This window comes from Aedes albopictus, chromosome 1 (genome assembly GCF_035046485.1).
Source record: "Aedes albopictus strain Foshan chromosome 1, AalbF5, whole genome shotgun sequence".
NCBI classification, from domain to species: Eukaryota; Metazoa; Arthropoda; class Insecta; order Diptera; family Culicidae; genus Aedes; species Aedes albopictus.
This window is the reverse complement of record NC_085136.1, coordinates 184,194,566-184,212,985: the sequence shown is the minus strand read 5'-3', so window position 1 is coordinate 184,212,985 and position 18,420 is coordinate 184,194,566. Positions and strand designations below refer to the sequence as shown.

Sequence of the window (18,420 nt, the reverse complement as noted above, 5' to 3'; positions counted from 1 at the left end):
TACGTGCTTTACCAGGGTTCGTAATTTTCGTTTCAGCGATACGAAATATGGCTATTCTCACGGCGGCGACTGTTTCCAAAGGCCCAATTTCGTGATCGAAATTGTTTTGGGCATGAAAAATTGATTTTAGAAATTCGGTGTCTTCGAAGAAGTTGTTTGGTATATCAGAGCCCTTCTTTTGGAAGTATCATTAATGTGATTAATCCACCTAAAACTTTTGTCCTATCTGCTCCGTTTTGAAAGATATGGGTCATTTTCTGTTAACGACCCCTAAATATCAGTTTTTTCATTGTAACTGTTACGGCAAGTAGCAAGCCCCTCGGCCGAATCAGTAACTTGGTTACAGCAGGGCATCGATATTGAGTATGTATAGGTAGAAGATAAGAGATGACAGGGGAGATAAAGGTTCTGTCAAACATAGTGACTAGCACTTTTGATCATTTTGTTATTACTGGTCGCAATAGGTGAAATTTATTACAGAAAAGTTGAATTAGTGTCGGAATTAAAGAACCTGATCGGAATTTCTTTTCACATACGGTAAAGGAGCAAGCACTTCAATGTTATAGGTATTTTTATTCATATTTGTTTCGCATCAGGGTCAGAATTTGTTGCACGAAGTTGTATTAACCCAGATATCGCTGGTTGGACATCAAGGCAATTGAGAGCCAGTGGTGCTTCCCGAAACAGTAAGCTAGTTGATTTCTTTCTCATTAGATAATTAGAAAACCGCAATTTATTGGATACATTTTATTTAGCCTGGAAACCCATGTATAGTTGCCGAACCCAGAACGGTCTAAAAACTCATCCCACGGTAGAACACCAAAACTGTGAGTCAAACCTTTGTAACACTATCGATCCTAACCAATAACTCAATAAAACCATTCTAGCTTAAAGCGTTCAACCCTAATATAAGTGTTTGCTACAAAGATTTGGTGACCGACCGTACAAAATCTTTAGGAGTTTTGTCACCCAGGATGCTGGCAGGAAATACAACCGGATATAATTGCCAATCGTGCAACGAGCATGACGCCTTAGATTCGATGGTGGCCTGTGATGTTTGCAGCGCTTGGCACCATTTCAAGTGTGCTGGTGTCGACCACACAATTAAGGACCGTAAATGGATGTGCAATAAGTGCGTCGGCGGCGAGTCCTCCGGTCTACTCAACGCGCCCCAAACGAAGGACAAGACGGGAAAAGGAGGTGCAAGTCGCACGTCTAAGTCACGCAGCAAGAAAGGCGAGAAAACGATCGGATCTAAAGTTAGTGCCACGTCCAGTGCTCGTGCCGCAGCCTTGGAAGCCCAGATGCTCTTGCTGGAAGAGGAGGAACGTTTGAAGGAAAATGAGTTGAAAGAGCAAGAAGAACTTCAACGTCAGGAGCTTGCCGAGCAGCAGCGCAAACTGGAAATGAAGAGGAACTTAATGGAAGAAGAAGCGAGACTCCGAGAAGTGGGACTATCGAAGCAAAAGGATCTGCAGGAGAAAATGATGACGCTGCGACGGGAATCCATGGAAAAGAAAAAGGAACTGTTGCGGCAGCAAGCAGAACTGAGTGAATGTTCGTCATCGTCTCGGATCTCTAAGTCCGAAAGGATAAAAAATTGGATTTCTTCACAACAAAAGACAGAGGGAGACGATTTGGCTGACCATGCAGCACGGATCTCCACGTCAAATTCCGTTACAGTGAATCCAGCAACGCCACTCCATCAAAGCAGACGCGTATCAAGTCCGTCGATTCCGCAACTTGCAAACCTTTCGTTGCATGATGATGACCACAGCATCACGAACCCAGCGTTACCGACTGCATACATGCAAATTGCCGCGCGTCAGGTAACGGGCAAGGATCTTCCGGTATTCAGCGGTAATCCGGAGGACTGGCCCATGTTCATCCGAACATACGAAGAAACGACAATCGCCTGTGGATTCTCAGACGTGGAGAACTTGGTTCGTCTCCAGAAATGTCTACGTGGGAATGCGCTGGAGACGGTCCGCAGCCGACTTATGATGCCAGCCGGCGTACCGCATGTGATCAAAACCTTGCAAATGCGCTTCGGCCGACCGGAACTTATCATTCGATCATTACTCGAACGTGTGCGTCGCGTACCAGCACCCAAATCGGAACGACTAGACACGCTTATTGACTTCGGGCTCGCCGTGGAAAACTTAGTCGTTCACCTGCAAGCAGCGAAGCAGGAAAATCATTTGACCAACCCCGTTTTACTACAAGAGCTGATCTCGAAATTACCGGCACAGCTGAGATTGGATTGGGCCAGGTACAAGCTACTACACCAAGACAACACTCTGGTATCATTTGGCGAATTTATGAACGAACTCATTCAGGCGGCCAGCGAAGTGTCATTCGATCTACCAGTTAGTTCACCGGCAAGGGCAGAAAAGCCAAGAGACAGAGAAAAGGCATTTGTTTACGCCCACGATGCCGTAGAGACGGAATCGAGGAATAACGGTGTGATGAGAAAAATACCGAAGCCGTGTATCGTATGCGGTGCTACAGGTCATCGACTAGCGGAGTGTGAAGAATTTGAGGCAAAGGGCATCCAGGAACGTATGCAGATAGTGCGTCAGCATAATTTGTGTCGAACGTGTTTAAATTTTCACCAAAAGTGGCCCTGTCGAACCTGGCAAGATTGCGGTATGGAGGGATGCCGTGAAAAACACCACTTTCTCCTTCATCCACCAACGCCCACGAGTTCCACGCATCTCTCATCCAGCCATACAGCAGTTATCAGCCAAAACTGTGACCGTTATCCATACTTCCGCATATTACCCGTCGTCGTATCCTTCGCAGGCAAACAGGAAACAATATTTGCTTTCGTCGATGAGGGGTCCTCTTCGACACTCTTGGACCATTCAATTGCAGAACAGCTGGGTTTGGACGGTCCGAAAGAGCCATTGACGCTACAGTGGACTGGCAACGTGGCACGCCAAGAATCGAAATCAAAAAGGGTACGCTTCCAAATTGCTGGAGCCGGAAAAGGCGCTGTGTTCCAGATAGAAGGCGCTCATACAGTTGAACGACTGCTGCTACCGAAACAATCTCTTTCGTATGGTGCTCTCGCTGAACGTTATCCACATTTGCGTGGTTTGCCAATTGCTGACTACGAACAGGCGGAACCTAAAGTTCTTATCGGACTTGACAATTTGAGGCTATGCATTCCGCTGAAGATTCGGGAAGGATACCACCACGAGCCTATCGCCGCTAAGTGCAGATTAGGCTGGACGATCTACGGTTACAGTGCATGTGCTCCAAGGCCAACGGTTTCGATTAATTTTCACGCGCCAGCTGCATCGGATGTTGACTACGAATTGAACGAGCAACTCAACGATTACTTCTCGCTGGATCAATTAGGAACCAAGCCAGTTGGTGAAGTTCCCGAATCAGAAGAGGACAAACGATCTAGGATGATTTTGGAGAAAACGACTCGCAGAGTGTCGGGTAGATTTGAGACCGGTCTATTGTGGAAGTCTGATGACATCGTTTTTCCCGATAGCTTTCCGATGGCGGTCCAAAGGCTCAAATCTCTGGAGAGAAAGTTATCCAGGGAGCCGTCTCTTCGAGCTCGCGTCCATGAAAAAATAGAAGAATATGTGGCCAAGGGATATTGTCATCGAGCGAGTCTCACCGAGCTGGATTCCGTCGACTGCACACGAGTCTGGTATCTCCCGTTGTGTGTGGTGGTTAACCCAAAAAAGCCGCACAAAGTGCGGGTCGTCTGGGACGCGGCGGCGAAAGTTAACGGTGTATCGTTTAATTCAGCTTTGCTTAAGGGCCCTGATCTGTTGACTAGCATCGTTTGCGTTCTTTATCATTTCCGAGAGCACAGGGTAGCAGTGACTGGGGACATAGAAGAAATGTTTCTTCGCATCCTCATACGCCCTCAAGATAGTCAGTCCCAACGATTCTTGTGGAGAGGTAACGCCGAAGCTGCTCCCTCCGTGTATATCATCGATGTTGCCACTTTTGGATCGACCTGTTCCCCCAGTTCGGCCCAATTTGTGAAAAACACCAATGCAATGGAGCATATGGAATCGTTTCCCAGAGCGTCTACGGCAATTATTAGATATCACTATGTGGATGACTATTTAGACAGCTTCGAAACGGAAGAAGAAGCTATTGAAGTAGTTCAACAAGTGAAATCCATTCATTCCACCGGAGGTTTTAACCTACGGAACTTCCTGTCCAATTCCGATGCGTTGCTGACGGCAATTGACGGCATTTCCGATGAAGATGCGAAACAGTTAAGTGTATCACGAGCTGAAAAAGTTGAGTCGGTGTTGGGCATGAAATGGAACCCATCCAAAGATGTGTTCATCTACACATTGACTTTCCGCGAAGAACTGGATAAAGTCATTCAACCCTCACACGTCCCAACCAAGCGAGAAATGCTCAAGCTTGTCATGAGCCTTTTTGATCCCCTCGGATTCATGACTTTTTACTTGATACACGGAAGAGCGCTGATTCAGGACGTTTGGGCAACTGGAGTTGACTGGGACGTTCCGATCAACAACGACTTGTGTCAACGATGGCGGCAATGGATCAGCTACCTACCTCGGCTGAGTGACGTAACGATTCCTCGATGCTATTTCCGTAGCCAAATGAACGGTCGAAAGCAGTTACATATATTTGTGGACGCCAGTGATGCTGCTTACGCATGCGTAGCGTATCTTCGTGCGCACGGAACCCGAGGAGTAGAAGTAGCATTGGTGGGAGCTAAAAGTAAGGTGGCGCCGCTTAAAGTGTTGTCCGTGCCTCGTTTAGAGCTGATGGCTGCGGTCATTGGTGCTCGGATGGCAGATTCAGTGGCCGCTTCGCATTCCTACGATATCGCGGAAACCTACTTCTGGACAGACTCCTCTACAGTCCTAGCTTGGATCAACTCGGATCATAGAAAGTATCACAAGTTTGTTGGAGTCAGAATCGGAGAAATTCTTGCACTGACGAAGATGAACCAATGGAGATGGGTACCTACGAAACAAAACCCAGCGGACGACGCTACGAAATGGGGGAATGGTCCGTGCTTCGACCCCAGGAATCGTTGGTTTTGTGGCCCATCCTTTCTCTTTCAACCAGAAGCGGAGTGGCCAACAAACACGAAAGCCGTTTCCACCAACAACGAGCTTAATTGTACTCACAACATACATCATGTTACCCCGATAGCACTGCATGAGTTCTCGCGATTCAGTAAATGGGAACGATTACTAAGGACTCAAGCGTATGTGTTCAGATTCATAAACAACGTTCGCTGTCGTAAAAACGGGCAGTGCATTGAAACCGGATTCCTGAATCAAGAAGAGCTGAAGCGCGCCGAGAAGGAACTGTGGAAGCAAGCCCAAGCAGAAGCTTATAGTCAAGAGCGAAGAATTTTGATGGAAACCCAGGGTAGCCCGGACATTCGTCATCGTTTAGTTCCAAAATTGAGCCCACTATACAAGCTATGGCCCTACATCGACCGGGACGGAGTAATCAGGATGCGAGGTCGAATCGGTGCCGCATGGTATGCTAGTTCCGACGCCAAGTACCCGATTATACTACCAAAATCACATCAAGTAACATTGCTCCTCGTGGATTATTACCATCGACGCTACCACCACGCTAATCACGAGACGGTGGTGAATGAGATGAGGCAACGATTCGAAATATCTCATTTACGCACGGTTGTCAAACAGACAGCCCGAAGATGCGTTAGATGTCACATTCAAACTGCTGTTCCTCGACCTCCTCCTATGGCATCGCTTCCGGAACAACGCTTAACGCCCATGGTAAGACCCTTCACGTTTGTTGGACTGGATTATTTTGGACCGCTTACAGTTAAGGTCGGTCGTACTCAAGTCAAACGTTGGATAGCACTTTTCACGTGCCTTACGGTACGGGCCATACACCTCGAAGTGGTACATAGTTTGTCCAGCGAATCGTGTGTGTTGGCTATCCGGCGCTTCATAGCTCGCCGGGGGGCGCCGGCAGAGTTCTTTAGCGACAACGGCACTAGTTTCGTAGGGGCTAGCAAACAGTTACAGCAAGAAATTGCAATGCGAAACGAAATTTTAGCCAGCACATTCACGAATACAAATACGCGATGGAATTTCAATTCCCCGGGTGCTCCACATATGGGGGGCGTATGGGAGCGCTTAGTGCGCTCGGTTAAAAATGCCATTGGTATGATCATCGATACACCACATCGACCGACTGATGAGCTGCTTGAAACGATCCTGTTCGACGCCGAAGCCATGATCAACTCTCGACCACTGACATATATACCACTAGAAACTGCTGATGAGGAGTCGCTGACACCAAACCATTTTTTGTTGGGTAGTTCTTCCGGCGTCAAGCAACCACCCTCCGAGTTGGGATCCCGTATCAACTTGCGAAGCTGCTGGAATCAGGCCCAACATTCAACGGACACCATATGGAAACGTTGGATTAAGGAGTATCTGCCTGTAATTACTCGACGCTGCAAATGGTTTGATGAAGTCCGCGATATCCAAGAAGGAGACCTGGTTCTGATTGTTGAAACATCGATGAGGAACCGCTATGTACGAGGACGAGTCGAAAAGGTATTTCCGGGACGAGATGGACGAGTGCGTCAAGCGTTAGTGCGCACAGCAACTGGGGCGTACAAGAGACCAGCCGCGAAGCTTGCATTACTCGACGTAGGGTCACGTGGTAAACCTGGAATCGATTCTTCGGATTGATCATCGTCACCAGCCTTTACGGGTGGGGGGATGTTACGGCAAGTAGCAAGCCCCTCGGCCGAATCAGTAACTTGGTTACAGCAGGGCATCGATATTGAGTATGTATAGGTAGAAGATAAGAGATGACAGGGGAGATAAAGGTTCTGTCAAACATAGTGACTAGCACTTTTGATCATTTTGTTATTACTGGTCGCAATAGGTGAAATTTATTACAGAAAAGTTGAATTAGTGTCGGAATTAAAGAACCTGATCGGAATTTCTTTTCACATACGGTAAAGGAGCAAGCACTTCGATGTTATAGGTATTTTTATTCATATTTGTTTCGCATCAGGGTCAGAATTTGTTGCACGAAGTTGTATTAACCCAGATATCGCTGGTTGGACATCAAGGCAATTGAGAGCCAGTGGTGCTTCCCGAAACAGTAAGCTAGTTGATTTCTTTCTCATTAGATAATTAGAAAACCGCAATTTATTGGATACATTTTATTTAGCCTGGAAACCCATGTATAGTTGCCGAACCCAGAACGGTCTAAAAACTCATCCCACGGTAGAACACCAAAACTGTGAGTCAAACCTTTGTAACACTATCGATCCTAACCAATAACTCAATAAAACCATTCTAGCTTAAAGCGTTCAACCCTAATATAAGTGTTTGCTACAAAGATTTGGTGACCGACCGTACAGTAACCTTTTTCAGACATTTTTAGGATTTTTCAAATGTTCTACAAACTTATTATATATGATAAAATGCATGTTTTCTTTAAAGACGACAAAGTTCTATCTTCAATACTTTTTGAGTTTTTTTTTAAATTTCAGTTACGAACTAAAATATTTCATAGCTCAATTTTACTGTCAAGGAAGCAAACGTCCAGCCTGAGTTGCAACAAAATTTACACCTATTATAAACTTCTTTCATATTCAATTGAAAAATCTTGCCCCATTTTGCCTCTGTAATTATCACAAAGCCGTAAAAAAACTATTTTTTAAAATAAATTATTGAATAGCTCAAAAACTATCAAAGATACAATGTTGCCGTCTACAGGAGAAACACGTATTTCGTCATACTAAATAACTTTGTAGAATATTTGAAAATTCCCAAAAATGTCTGGAAAAAGTTACAACAAAAAAAACTGATTTTAACGGGTTATTCACAAATAATGGCCCATATCTCTAGAAATTGAGCAGATAGAGCAAAAGTTTGTTCGGCAAGTTTTCTCATAACGACATTTTCTACAACTTTGCTGAAGACATAAATACGCTATCTTCACTTATGAAAAAAATCGAATTTCTATCTCACTTTTAGGTGGAATAATCACATTAGTGATACTTCCAAAAGAAGGGCTCTGATATACCAAACAACTTCTTCGAAGACACCGAATCTCTAAAATCAATTTTTCATGCCCAAAACAATTTCGATCACGAAATTGGGCCTTTGGAAACAGTGTGCGGCGGGAGAGCTTATTTTCACTATTTTGCTTGAGGAACACTTTTCCCCTCCAGCACTTCTTTCGAGAGCAGCGATTCATGATAACTGAAAATCGCTTCAACCTGCAGATAATTTCTTTTCGTTCTGTTAAATTTTCTCTCTCCCAATTTTCACGAAAATCTTTTCAAAGCAGATTAACAAAAATTGTCGCGGGCACAATTCGAACCTGGAACATTACTTAAACATATGCGATACGCGCACTCTATCCACACCACCACGCCAACCACACAGAGGGTGTAGAAAATATAATGCATAAAACCAATCATCGTCGGCGTCATATGAGTCAAGGAAAGACAACATAATCGGCCGACAAAGGGCAAACGAAATTCTCGCACCTTTGGGAGTGAGTGAAAAAATGTTTACGCTCTGCTATTTGTGCGGGAGATTTCTCAAGCCAGATTTTCGCTGAAAATTGGCGTGAGGGAGAATTCTATTTTCGTGAGAATGAGCGAAAATTCCGACCGCTGTGCTTTACACACGGATACGACGATGTGCACAATCAAATCGATGATAGAGACGACGCGGCCCACCCGAATGAAAAAAGCAGCAGTTCCACTTTGCTTCCTATATCACACTAAACCGACTTCACGCGGGTACGACTACACTCAGCGAAGTAAACTACCGAAATTCATCAAAATACCTTATGAAATTAAGCCATAACTGTAAAGTATGGATGCCATATAAGAATACCTTATGCAAATTGAACATGCTTATTATGACCCAATTACATAAGATAAACTTATGAAAAGAGCAGAAAAATCACAAAATGATGCAGACTGGAATCGATCCATGAACGTCGAGATCACTGAGCTCGTGCCCAACCCACGCGGCTATCGACGCTTGAGAATATCGTGTTGCTAAATGTGTATAAAAGCCAAACGGTGAGTCGATTCTGCGTCACAGACCTACCTTATAAAAATCGTTCTTGCCGTTATGAATTGTTTAAAGGCCATTTCATAAGTTAGACCTTATGATATTCTTAGGTTTATTTGCCTGAGTGTATGTGCACATTCAAATCGACGACGACGACGACGACGACGCTACGACAGCAACCGAGCACAACAAACCACAACAGCCTAAAACCCCTCATTTGTCGGCGCACGGATTTTTTTTTCTTCCCGACCGGCGAGCCCAAACTAACACTTTTCACTGGTGATGCTTTGCCGTAGCATCACCAGCCAGAATGCCGTTTGCGCGCGAACCTGAAACCCACACACTTATCGGCACTTGGATTTTTCCCCCACCGGCGAGCCTGAGCTAACACTTTTCACTCAGTACTTGAGACTCATGATTATCGTGTAAAATGGACAACGCCCATATATTTACTAGGGTGCGGGCACCGGTTTTGGCCAGTCTAAGGGAAATCATTTTTATAAAAATAACCAATAATCCTATGAAAACAACCAATGCGTAAAAAGAAAGGCTTCAATCTATATTTTGAAGGAAAAATGCAGAAATCATGCCAATACTTGATTTTTGTATTAAAAGTGGCACTGGCCAAAATAGAAGCTCTGCCGCAGTTTTGGCCATATTCTTAAGTTTGGTTTCTATTTTGGCCAATCACGTGTATTTCTTATGGGAGTGGCCAAATTAGAAGCACCCTGGCCAAAATAGATATATGGGAGCAGATTTTTTAAGGAAATATATTTTTTTCTTCCAGTTTTTAATCAAAATGTGTGGTTTTCACAGCTGTAATCATCATATTGTATTAGGATCTACTAGTAAAAAATAAATTTACGCCGATTTAGATCGCAACAGGCTCAATACCGCACTATGGCCAAAACTCCGGACTGGCCAAAACTGAAGCTTCTACCCTATGTTAATCAGTTTTGGCCTTAGTGAGTTATTTTGGCAATATGCAAGGTTTTTCAAAAATATTTTTGTCCGGTTCTGGCATTTTTTCTACATGTAGGTATGTAGATTCAAAGCTCATTTAGTTTAGGGGCTGTTCATAAACCACGTAGACCAAAATTTGGTCATCTCGGACCCCCCCTCCCCCTCGTAGACTTTCGTTCATACAAAAAATTTAAAATTTGTATGGAGCGTAGGCTTTGGCCAGACTCCCCCTCTCCCCAAAAAGTCTACGTGGTTTATGAACGGCCCCTTATTAAAAAGAATAACCTGGGCCCTGTAGCATAATCGGGCTAATAATATTAGCTACAAGCTACAAGTTACAAGTACTAATATTACAAGTGCTAATAATTTGTGTTGCATAAAGGCTCAATTTTCCACTAATATTATTAGCACTTGTAATATTAGTGACCATGAAAATACAAGTTGTTTTGGTTCATTTACCTGTCAAAATTCATCCGACAGTTCACTATTAATTTGAAATGGCAGTTGATGTTTGTTTATTTTCTGCATTTTCCGCGTAACGTCCGGAAAAAACTTCATTTATTCCGAAGTTTTGCATTCTTTATACGATACATGAAGAAAAGCAATGGCTTTTTGGATCATTTTCGGCCACTCTGACGAAATATTTTTTTACAAAGTATGGCACTGCAGTACCTAGATTTTTAGTAAAATGTCCCAAAGATTTAATAGTAGTGGTAGAAAAACAATGTATAAAGATTTAGCAACATGTATTATGCTTCTTGTTAAAATCCAAAGTGATCTGGGATGCAAAAATTGAGCTTTTACCTACTTTTATATGTAGCAACTCGATTCGAGTTAGTGTATGTATATTGTAGCTCTTGATTAGCTTAAGGACAGACTTGTTAGAATCCCAAAATGGCCGACTTTGGCACCTACTCGCGATTTCGAGGGCACAAATCTCTTCGTTAACAAAACTAACGCACCTGATCTTTATATATTGAGCTTATTGCAAGTGAGCAAGAACAGAATAATAAAATGCAATGTTGTTTTAATGTTGCTTCTTGAGATTTGTGCGTCTGAAGTTCTGATGCACTGTTGAAGCGGGATTTCAAGACGTATGTGCTTAATGATGCGCAATACAAGCAATTGATTCAAATTTATTTCGTATCTGCAACTTTACCTGTGCTTATGCAGTGACCATAATATATAACTTTACCAAGGACCTCCAATCAAAGGCGGGTATTGTAAAAACTTTGGAGAACTTGAGAGACTCAGCAGAAATTATATTTAGAATAGAAGGTGTACATCAACGCAATTTTCTCTTTAATGAGTTTCCAATACATATTGCCAAATTTAATCGTCGAAAACTGGAATTATGGTTAACATGTTAGATAAATAATATCTTTTGAGTTCATCAAAATGGTAAATCGTTATATTCAAAACTAAATATGCTTTCTGCAATACTTTAAATCTAACTTGTACATTATTTTACAAGACCTTTGAGACTTGTAATCAAAAGTACAAGTCATAGCTAATATTTTATACTTGTAGTTTGTTTATGCAACATACACTTGTAAATTCTACTAATAATATTAGTCCAACCGACTTGTAGTATTGGACTTGTAACTTGTACTTGTAGGATTTTTATGCAACAGAAAATTAGAAGTTACAAGCTACAAGACTAATATTATTCTGTTATTCTGTTATAATCAACGCACCCCCGGGCCGTGGCCAATCTGCGTTGAATCGCTGGGCGATACGTCTACCAGTAGACTTGTATCTGCCCTATGCTAAACCGATTAGCATAGCAAGTCCTTTCCACTGATGAGTAGGCTCGAATGTCCCGCCCCTCCCTATAACCCTTAGGGGAAATAAGGAGTTTTCAGTTTCAAGTTTTGCATAGATCATGACACCAACTCTTTCTACCATAATGCTTTGAAAATTCTGAAATATCAGAAAACTAATATGATGGAAATAATTGAGATACGAGTTTTTATACAAAATTTAAAGATCAGTTATTTAAAGGTGAATTGAAGAAATGTAAAGTACGGCAGGAAAATATTCCGCGCCGACACGAAAGTCATGAACAAGCAAACACATGAATATTATATTTGCATAGTAGTAGAAAGAGTTGCGTGCCTGTTTATAAAAGTTTGTACTTAACTTGATTGCTCCGGATAATTCCCGTTTGTATTGGGGAACTTCGTAAGTGTACCAGGATAGGTTGTCTTCAAAACAAAGGCGTTTTCTGGAATAAAGACAAAAATAAAGGAAATGCTGGACCGCACAGCTCCGCGGCCCACATATATTAGTATAGTGTTTTCAACAATGCAATTTGCAGAATGCAATGCTTAATCGGTATAAATAATAATTACTAGGTTCTACTTTATATGCTACAAGATATATTTTCATTTTCATTTTGCAGCATTTGGTGGGGCAATAAGAGCGCAAGTCAATCCAAAGCCGAAGATCAAGGAGGGGTAATGGCCGTAATAGTCCGTGCGGACCACTTGAACACCATCGGAGGGGTAATGGTATGGGTTGGGGGAAGGAATTGGAATGGACTTGACACAATTATGCAAATAATACGGCGAAATTCAATGAAACATGGGTTTAACCCTCCACTTCCCATGGTTGTTCTAGAGCACCATCGATTTTCGACGAAATCTGGACAAACGGAATTAGATAAATATGATGCAATAATTTTTAGAATATGACTGTAATCTCATAAGTGTAACCCAACTACTAACTACTTGTTTCAATAGTAGAACTATTGATAAACAATCAAGGACCTATTGATTTACAACAAAACAAATTTCATTGATTTCGAAAAATTTAGCCAATTTGCAATATTTTTTGTTCAAGCAATTCTTTTAGAAACGCTTTTTTGGCATAGAAATAGTCGTTTAAAGTCGTTGGAAGGGAAGGGTTAACTATTTGATTGGTTATTTTTAGATGAAAAATATGCTAATTAATTTTGACTTGAAAATAAGTAAATAACAAAGGAATGAAATCATTTTAGCTGTTTAAAATTAAAAATAAAATTCAAAGACTAAACCTTCTTTTCTAGACCCATGAAAATTCAAATCAAAATGTAATTGAATGTGTTGTAATCCTGGCATGTCGTTAACGTCTTTATATCCTAATTCCTACCTGTTACGTTATGCCACAATAATATCTAGGCGATAAACAAAAACACGCATGGTCGGTTGGATGGCTATTACATTGAAAATTACTGAAAATACATTACAGGCCGGACTCGACTTTCCGGATTCAAATTCTGAAGCCTCCCAAAACCACATCTGGCAAACGGAATGATGTACAAAGCTGAAATATTTACTGGCTACTTATCAAAATTAGCTTGACAACATGTCAACATTTTACCTTTATACATACACATTTCGTTCCCCAGACACACGTTTCCGAAGCTTCAGAACCCGACTCCGGATAATTGAGTCCGACCTGTACAAACGTATTTTATCGTGTAGAATAAAAATAAAAAAAAATCAACCGGTTCATACCAAAAAACACTCAAAATAGGAGCTCCTGCACAAACGGTTCCAAATTCTATGCAACCGTTTGTAAGCTATGTATAAATATTAATGAAAAAAAATCCATGTTTAATACTGTTATCCTGCCCACAGTTTCCTATTACTAGCTAATTTTGTCTAGACTCAACTGATAGTGCAGTTTCTAGCGTCAATTGTCTTCTAGAATTCCTAGAGCAAATGATGAGTAGTAAGTGTAACGCAGATACCACCCACACCCAATCTTACGTAACGCTCCTCAATACCTAACTGCAAATTCCTAAAATATTGCGTTTATGCGAGCTTAACTATGACACTGCTTGGAAAATTGTGATAGGCTCACTGCGGATACTCCTCTGGTCCCCATTAGCATTTACGGCCGATTTTTTCACCTCTGCTCAGCTCTTAAACCAGATTCACATCTATCTTAAGGCTGAATCAGAAATGAACAAATTGGCGCACAAAGTGCTAATGAGTTAAGCCCTCCCATCGCGTCAAGATCGAATATCCATGGGGAGGGCTTTATATGCTACAAGATATATGCATTTTTTTTTCCTTTCCACCGTTTTTTAGAAATTAAAGTGTACGAACTTAATCAACTGTTGTTAAGTCATGCGGCAGTGCCTAAATTCATGCTGGAGGCATGGCAACATCAAGCGTGTGAATAGACAACAGTGTGATTATTTGGAGACGGATAGGGTCACGTTGAATAGGATGAAGCCAGAGGAGAAAAGGAAATATTTGAGACGAATGAATTGAGGGGCCCAGAATCAAAGGGGTGTAAAGTGACCATTTTGTCGATTTTGAGCTGAACATATCAAAAAATTCTTCAGGTTTCAACCTGTCAGGAACTTTTTTAAGACTATTTTTACGATGAATAGAAAAATTACAATAAATCATTGAGAATTGGGTCGATTTTGAGACGTACATTTTGTATGAGATGAAGAATTGGTGAAAAACTTTAAACCACATTTACTCGAAAGTGGGATTATGTCACTTACATCCGTTTGCTACTAACCCCCCCCCCCAATCATTATTCTAATTATTAGTTTACTACGACGCTTGACAATAAACAATAATCCAAGCTTACCAATTTGGCACCTTGCCAGGGGAACTTGATGGCCGAAAGAATACAGTGTCGAACCAAACAGCAAGACCACCAGCCGGCTAGTGTTCCTACTGCTACGTCCGACACTGTAGGTAAGCTAACTCCCCCACAAGCTACAAGACTAATATTATTAGTAAAATTTACATTATGCTACAGGCCCCTGCTAGTATACACTTTATATGAGGTCAAAGAAGTATTAATTATTGAAAAATAATTTCCCTTAGACTGACCAAACCCGGGGCCCGTACTCTAATAATACCACAGCGTAACAAAAATTAACTTTTGGTCTGTCTCAATAGCAAACTTATGTGTCTCCGAAGGTTTTTGGGCCGCTGAATCCGAATCCGGGCTCAGATTTGCTCCAACACGTCACAAATTTGAGCTATACCTCAATTTATAGGGCAAAATATGCGATTTTGGGCTTTTTTGACTGCAAGCCATTAAGCGTGGAAATATTTTTTTTTGAGCAATCAAAAGGTTAACTGGTCAATTAATCTAAATTAACGACTCATGCAAAATATTTCGTTTTGCCAAATCGATTTTGATAGTTTTAATTGATTTATGTTAGGTACGATATTTCCCATACAAGTCACCCTCCAAAAGTTGCATGCAAGTTTTCATAGTAACATAAAATGCTTAAATCTATCAAATTTGATTAGCTAAAACGAAATATTTTGCATGAGTCGTTAATTTACATGTTAATTGACCAATTAACCTTTTGATTGCTCAAAAAAAATATTTCCACGCTTAATGGCTTGCAGTCAAAAAAGCCCAAAATCGCATATTTTGCCCTATAAATTGAGGTATAGCTCAAAATTGTGACGTGTTGGAGCAAATGTGAGCCCGGATTCGGATTCAGCGGCCCAAAAACCTTCGGAGACACATAAGTTTGCTCTTGAGACAAAAAAATGTTGCGTTGTGTACTTTTTTGCTTGCTTCACTAACATGATCTTAGAGAAACTGCGATACAACTTTCGAGCATTCTATGAAGAAAATGTAGTATTTATATGATGTCGAATGATCCTCAATTCCAGCTAGAGCCATTTGCATTATTAATTGTACCTCATGTAAGATATAGGGTGTCCCAGAAAGTATGGGCAAAACTTTGAAGCCCTGCCATTTGGAAACGGATGCATGGTAAATCTTTATTTTCACACATATTCTGCCTTAATATATTAACATCAAATGACAATCATTAAAATTTGATTTTTACACATCATTTGAATGCGGAAGAACTTTCCCTAAAAGACCTTTTAAAGCTTCTGCACAAATTGCTATATTTTTCAATAACATCACTTAACAAATTATTTTCCACGCATGAAATTAGGTTCGATAAAAATTTCAAAAAATATATGCGTAATTTTCTACATGCGTATCTACTATACAAATATTGGATTGAATCAAAAACATATACTTTCGAAGCTGAAAATTTAAATCAAAATCAAAAGTCGATATTTTTGAAACCCCAAATTTTAAATAGTTGAAAACAAGCTTCTTAATATATATCACAGCATGCAAAAAAGATAATAAAATTTCACTTCTTCTTCTTCTTCTTCTTTGTGGCTCTACGTCCTCACTGGGACTTGGCCTGTCTCGCTTCAACTTAGTGTTCTTTGAGCACTTCCACAGTTATTAATTGAAGGGCTTTCTTTGCCTGCCATTGCATGAATTTGTATATTGTGAGGCAAGTACAATGATACACTATGCCCAGGGAGTCGAGAAAATTTTCCCGACCGGAACAGGAATAGAACCCGCCGTCTCCGGATTGGCGATCCATAGCCTTAACCACTAGGCTAATTGGAGACCCCTAATAATAAAATTTCACTATAAGCTAAATAAATACTCCAGCTTTATAACGTGTAGATTGAAATATATTTATTATCGTTAAAAAATGTTTAAGGCCCCTTAGCGTGTCAGCTCAAAATTAGCTCTTCTTATTTGATTCTTATTCCAAACAATCATCAAGCACGATAGTAGTTGTGTAGCCTTTCTATAAACAAACAAACAAAAATAGCACCTCTTTGTCTCGGTACCTCCAATGTAAACATTGCGAAAATATGAATCATTTGAAGGCAACTCTAGCAGTAAACTACTCTCACCAACCAGATATTGAGTGCGATAGAAACAAATCGATAAAAATATCTACTTTCGAGTGAAATTGCTTCTAAGTATCGTGATTACTTGGAAAGATGCTTGTATTTGAAGTAGTGTGAATACATTTTTATGTCAAATATCTTGAGTGAAATGGATAATCTTATAAAATAAGATAAGCGTCAATTTTTTGCAAATATGTATTGGTGTCATGTTGTGTAAAGTTGAATTTCGGCAATGATTTTAAAGAAGCCATTTTGTGATGACACGCTAAGGGGCCTTAATGATCCGAGGTCTTTTCGGTGTTTGGAAGCAACCCATATATGCGTCCTTTGATGTCTCGATGACGAAAGCTTTGTTAATAGAGGCCGTTAACAAAGCGTACGAAGCAGGGTTTGAAGTCGTAGCTGCTGTATCCGACTGCGGAGGAGGAAATACCGGCATTTGGTCAGACGTGAATCTGGAGGGAAAAAAACCTATATTTTCCGTCCACAAACGCAGCGGAAGCTATATCTGTTTGCAGATGCTCCTCACGTCCTGAAGTTAACTCGTAATTGGCTGATCGACACTGGATTTTGGCTTTCCGATGGCACCATCATCAAGCAAGACCTCCTATGGAGCCTAGTTGCCAGGGGAGCTGCTGAAATTTCGGACACCTTTTTCCTAAAAGAAGAATACCTGACATGCCAAAGAAGTCAACGTCAGAATGTCGCATGGGCTGCCAAGTTATTATCGCGGAAATGTGCAGTAGGGTTGCAGCGGAGAGTCGGCACAGCTGAAGCCAAACGCCCAACTAACATTTATTGTGAATGTAAACGTCAACAAAGCGTCCTTAATACGGCTTGATGCTGAGTTACTGTGTTGTACATATGGACGGAAGCTTTTATGCAAGCCCTATACCAATGAATCTGGCGAACTTAATCAGCTTGTACATGCTGTGCGATCAGCTTCTATGTTACCTAGTCATAGCTCTTTTCTCGGCTCCTATGTAACCACTAACTGAATAACATCTTGAGAAGGCGCTTTTTCAGCCTTTTCACAGTTGTTAAATAATATGTAGTTTTACGGCATCCCCAAATTGACGATTAAATATAATTAGGTTATGGATACCGTGACGCAATACATGTGGAACTGGAATTATCACTTTTAAAATTGAATAATGAAAGTACTTGCCGCTACTTGGAATCGAACTCCCGATCTCCGTATCCACTGGTCCCGATGATGGCCTCGCTGCCACACTGCTATATAATAAATAACATAGAAAATAGCCCGTTTTGTTTTACTCCAGACAAGGCTTCATAATTGTGCCACAAGAAACCTTACCCAACTTCATCTTGCTGTAAAAGCTTGTGAAACGTCAAACACAATAATGTTTACATTGAACAAGCTGTGTGGTTGCGCCAACAGATTCTTCTTCACAGCTTCTAGCTGAAAGAGTGATCTTTAAACGGCTACGAAGCGCTGCTGTTTTGTGTTTTGGCAACATTACAAAACGTACTGTATAAAAGCAGCTGTTGTAGTGGCTGGGACTCTTACTCGATTTGCACATCTTCCGGCAAATCTTCCGGCATTGAATTAAAGTGCAATAAAAGCAACCCAAATAATTTCACAGCACATACATGGATAGCTGTAAAGAATTTGTGTAGTAGCTATATATCCCGCCTAAAGTTTGTTTTGACAATAATGT

At 41.1% G+C, this 18,420-nt stretch overlaps 2 protein-coding genes across 5 annotated transcripts in view; one reads left to right on the top strand and one right to left on the bottom strand.

The window, feature by feature from the left end:
- Positions 1-18,420, bottom strand: part of LOC109405671 (protein ovarian tumor locus) — a 123,684-nt gene that overhangs the window by 5,745 nt on the left and 99,519 nt on the right. The gene's annotated exons all lie outside the window — the stretch shown is intronic.
- LOC134285117 (uncharacterized) lies at positions 1,041-10,129 on the top strand. Its single transcript, XM_062845195.1, has 2 exons — positions 1,041-6,979; positions 7,039-10,129. The coding sequence occupies exon 1, from the start codon at positions 1,041-1,043 to the stop codon at positions 6,705-6,707; it is 5,667 nt and encodes a 1,888-aa protein (XP_062701179.1). The 3' UTR covers positions 6,708-6,979; positions 7,039-10,129.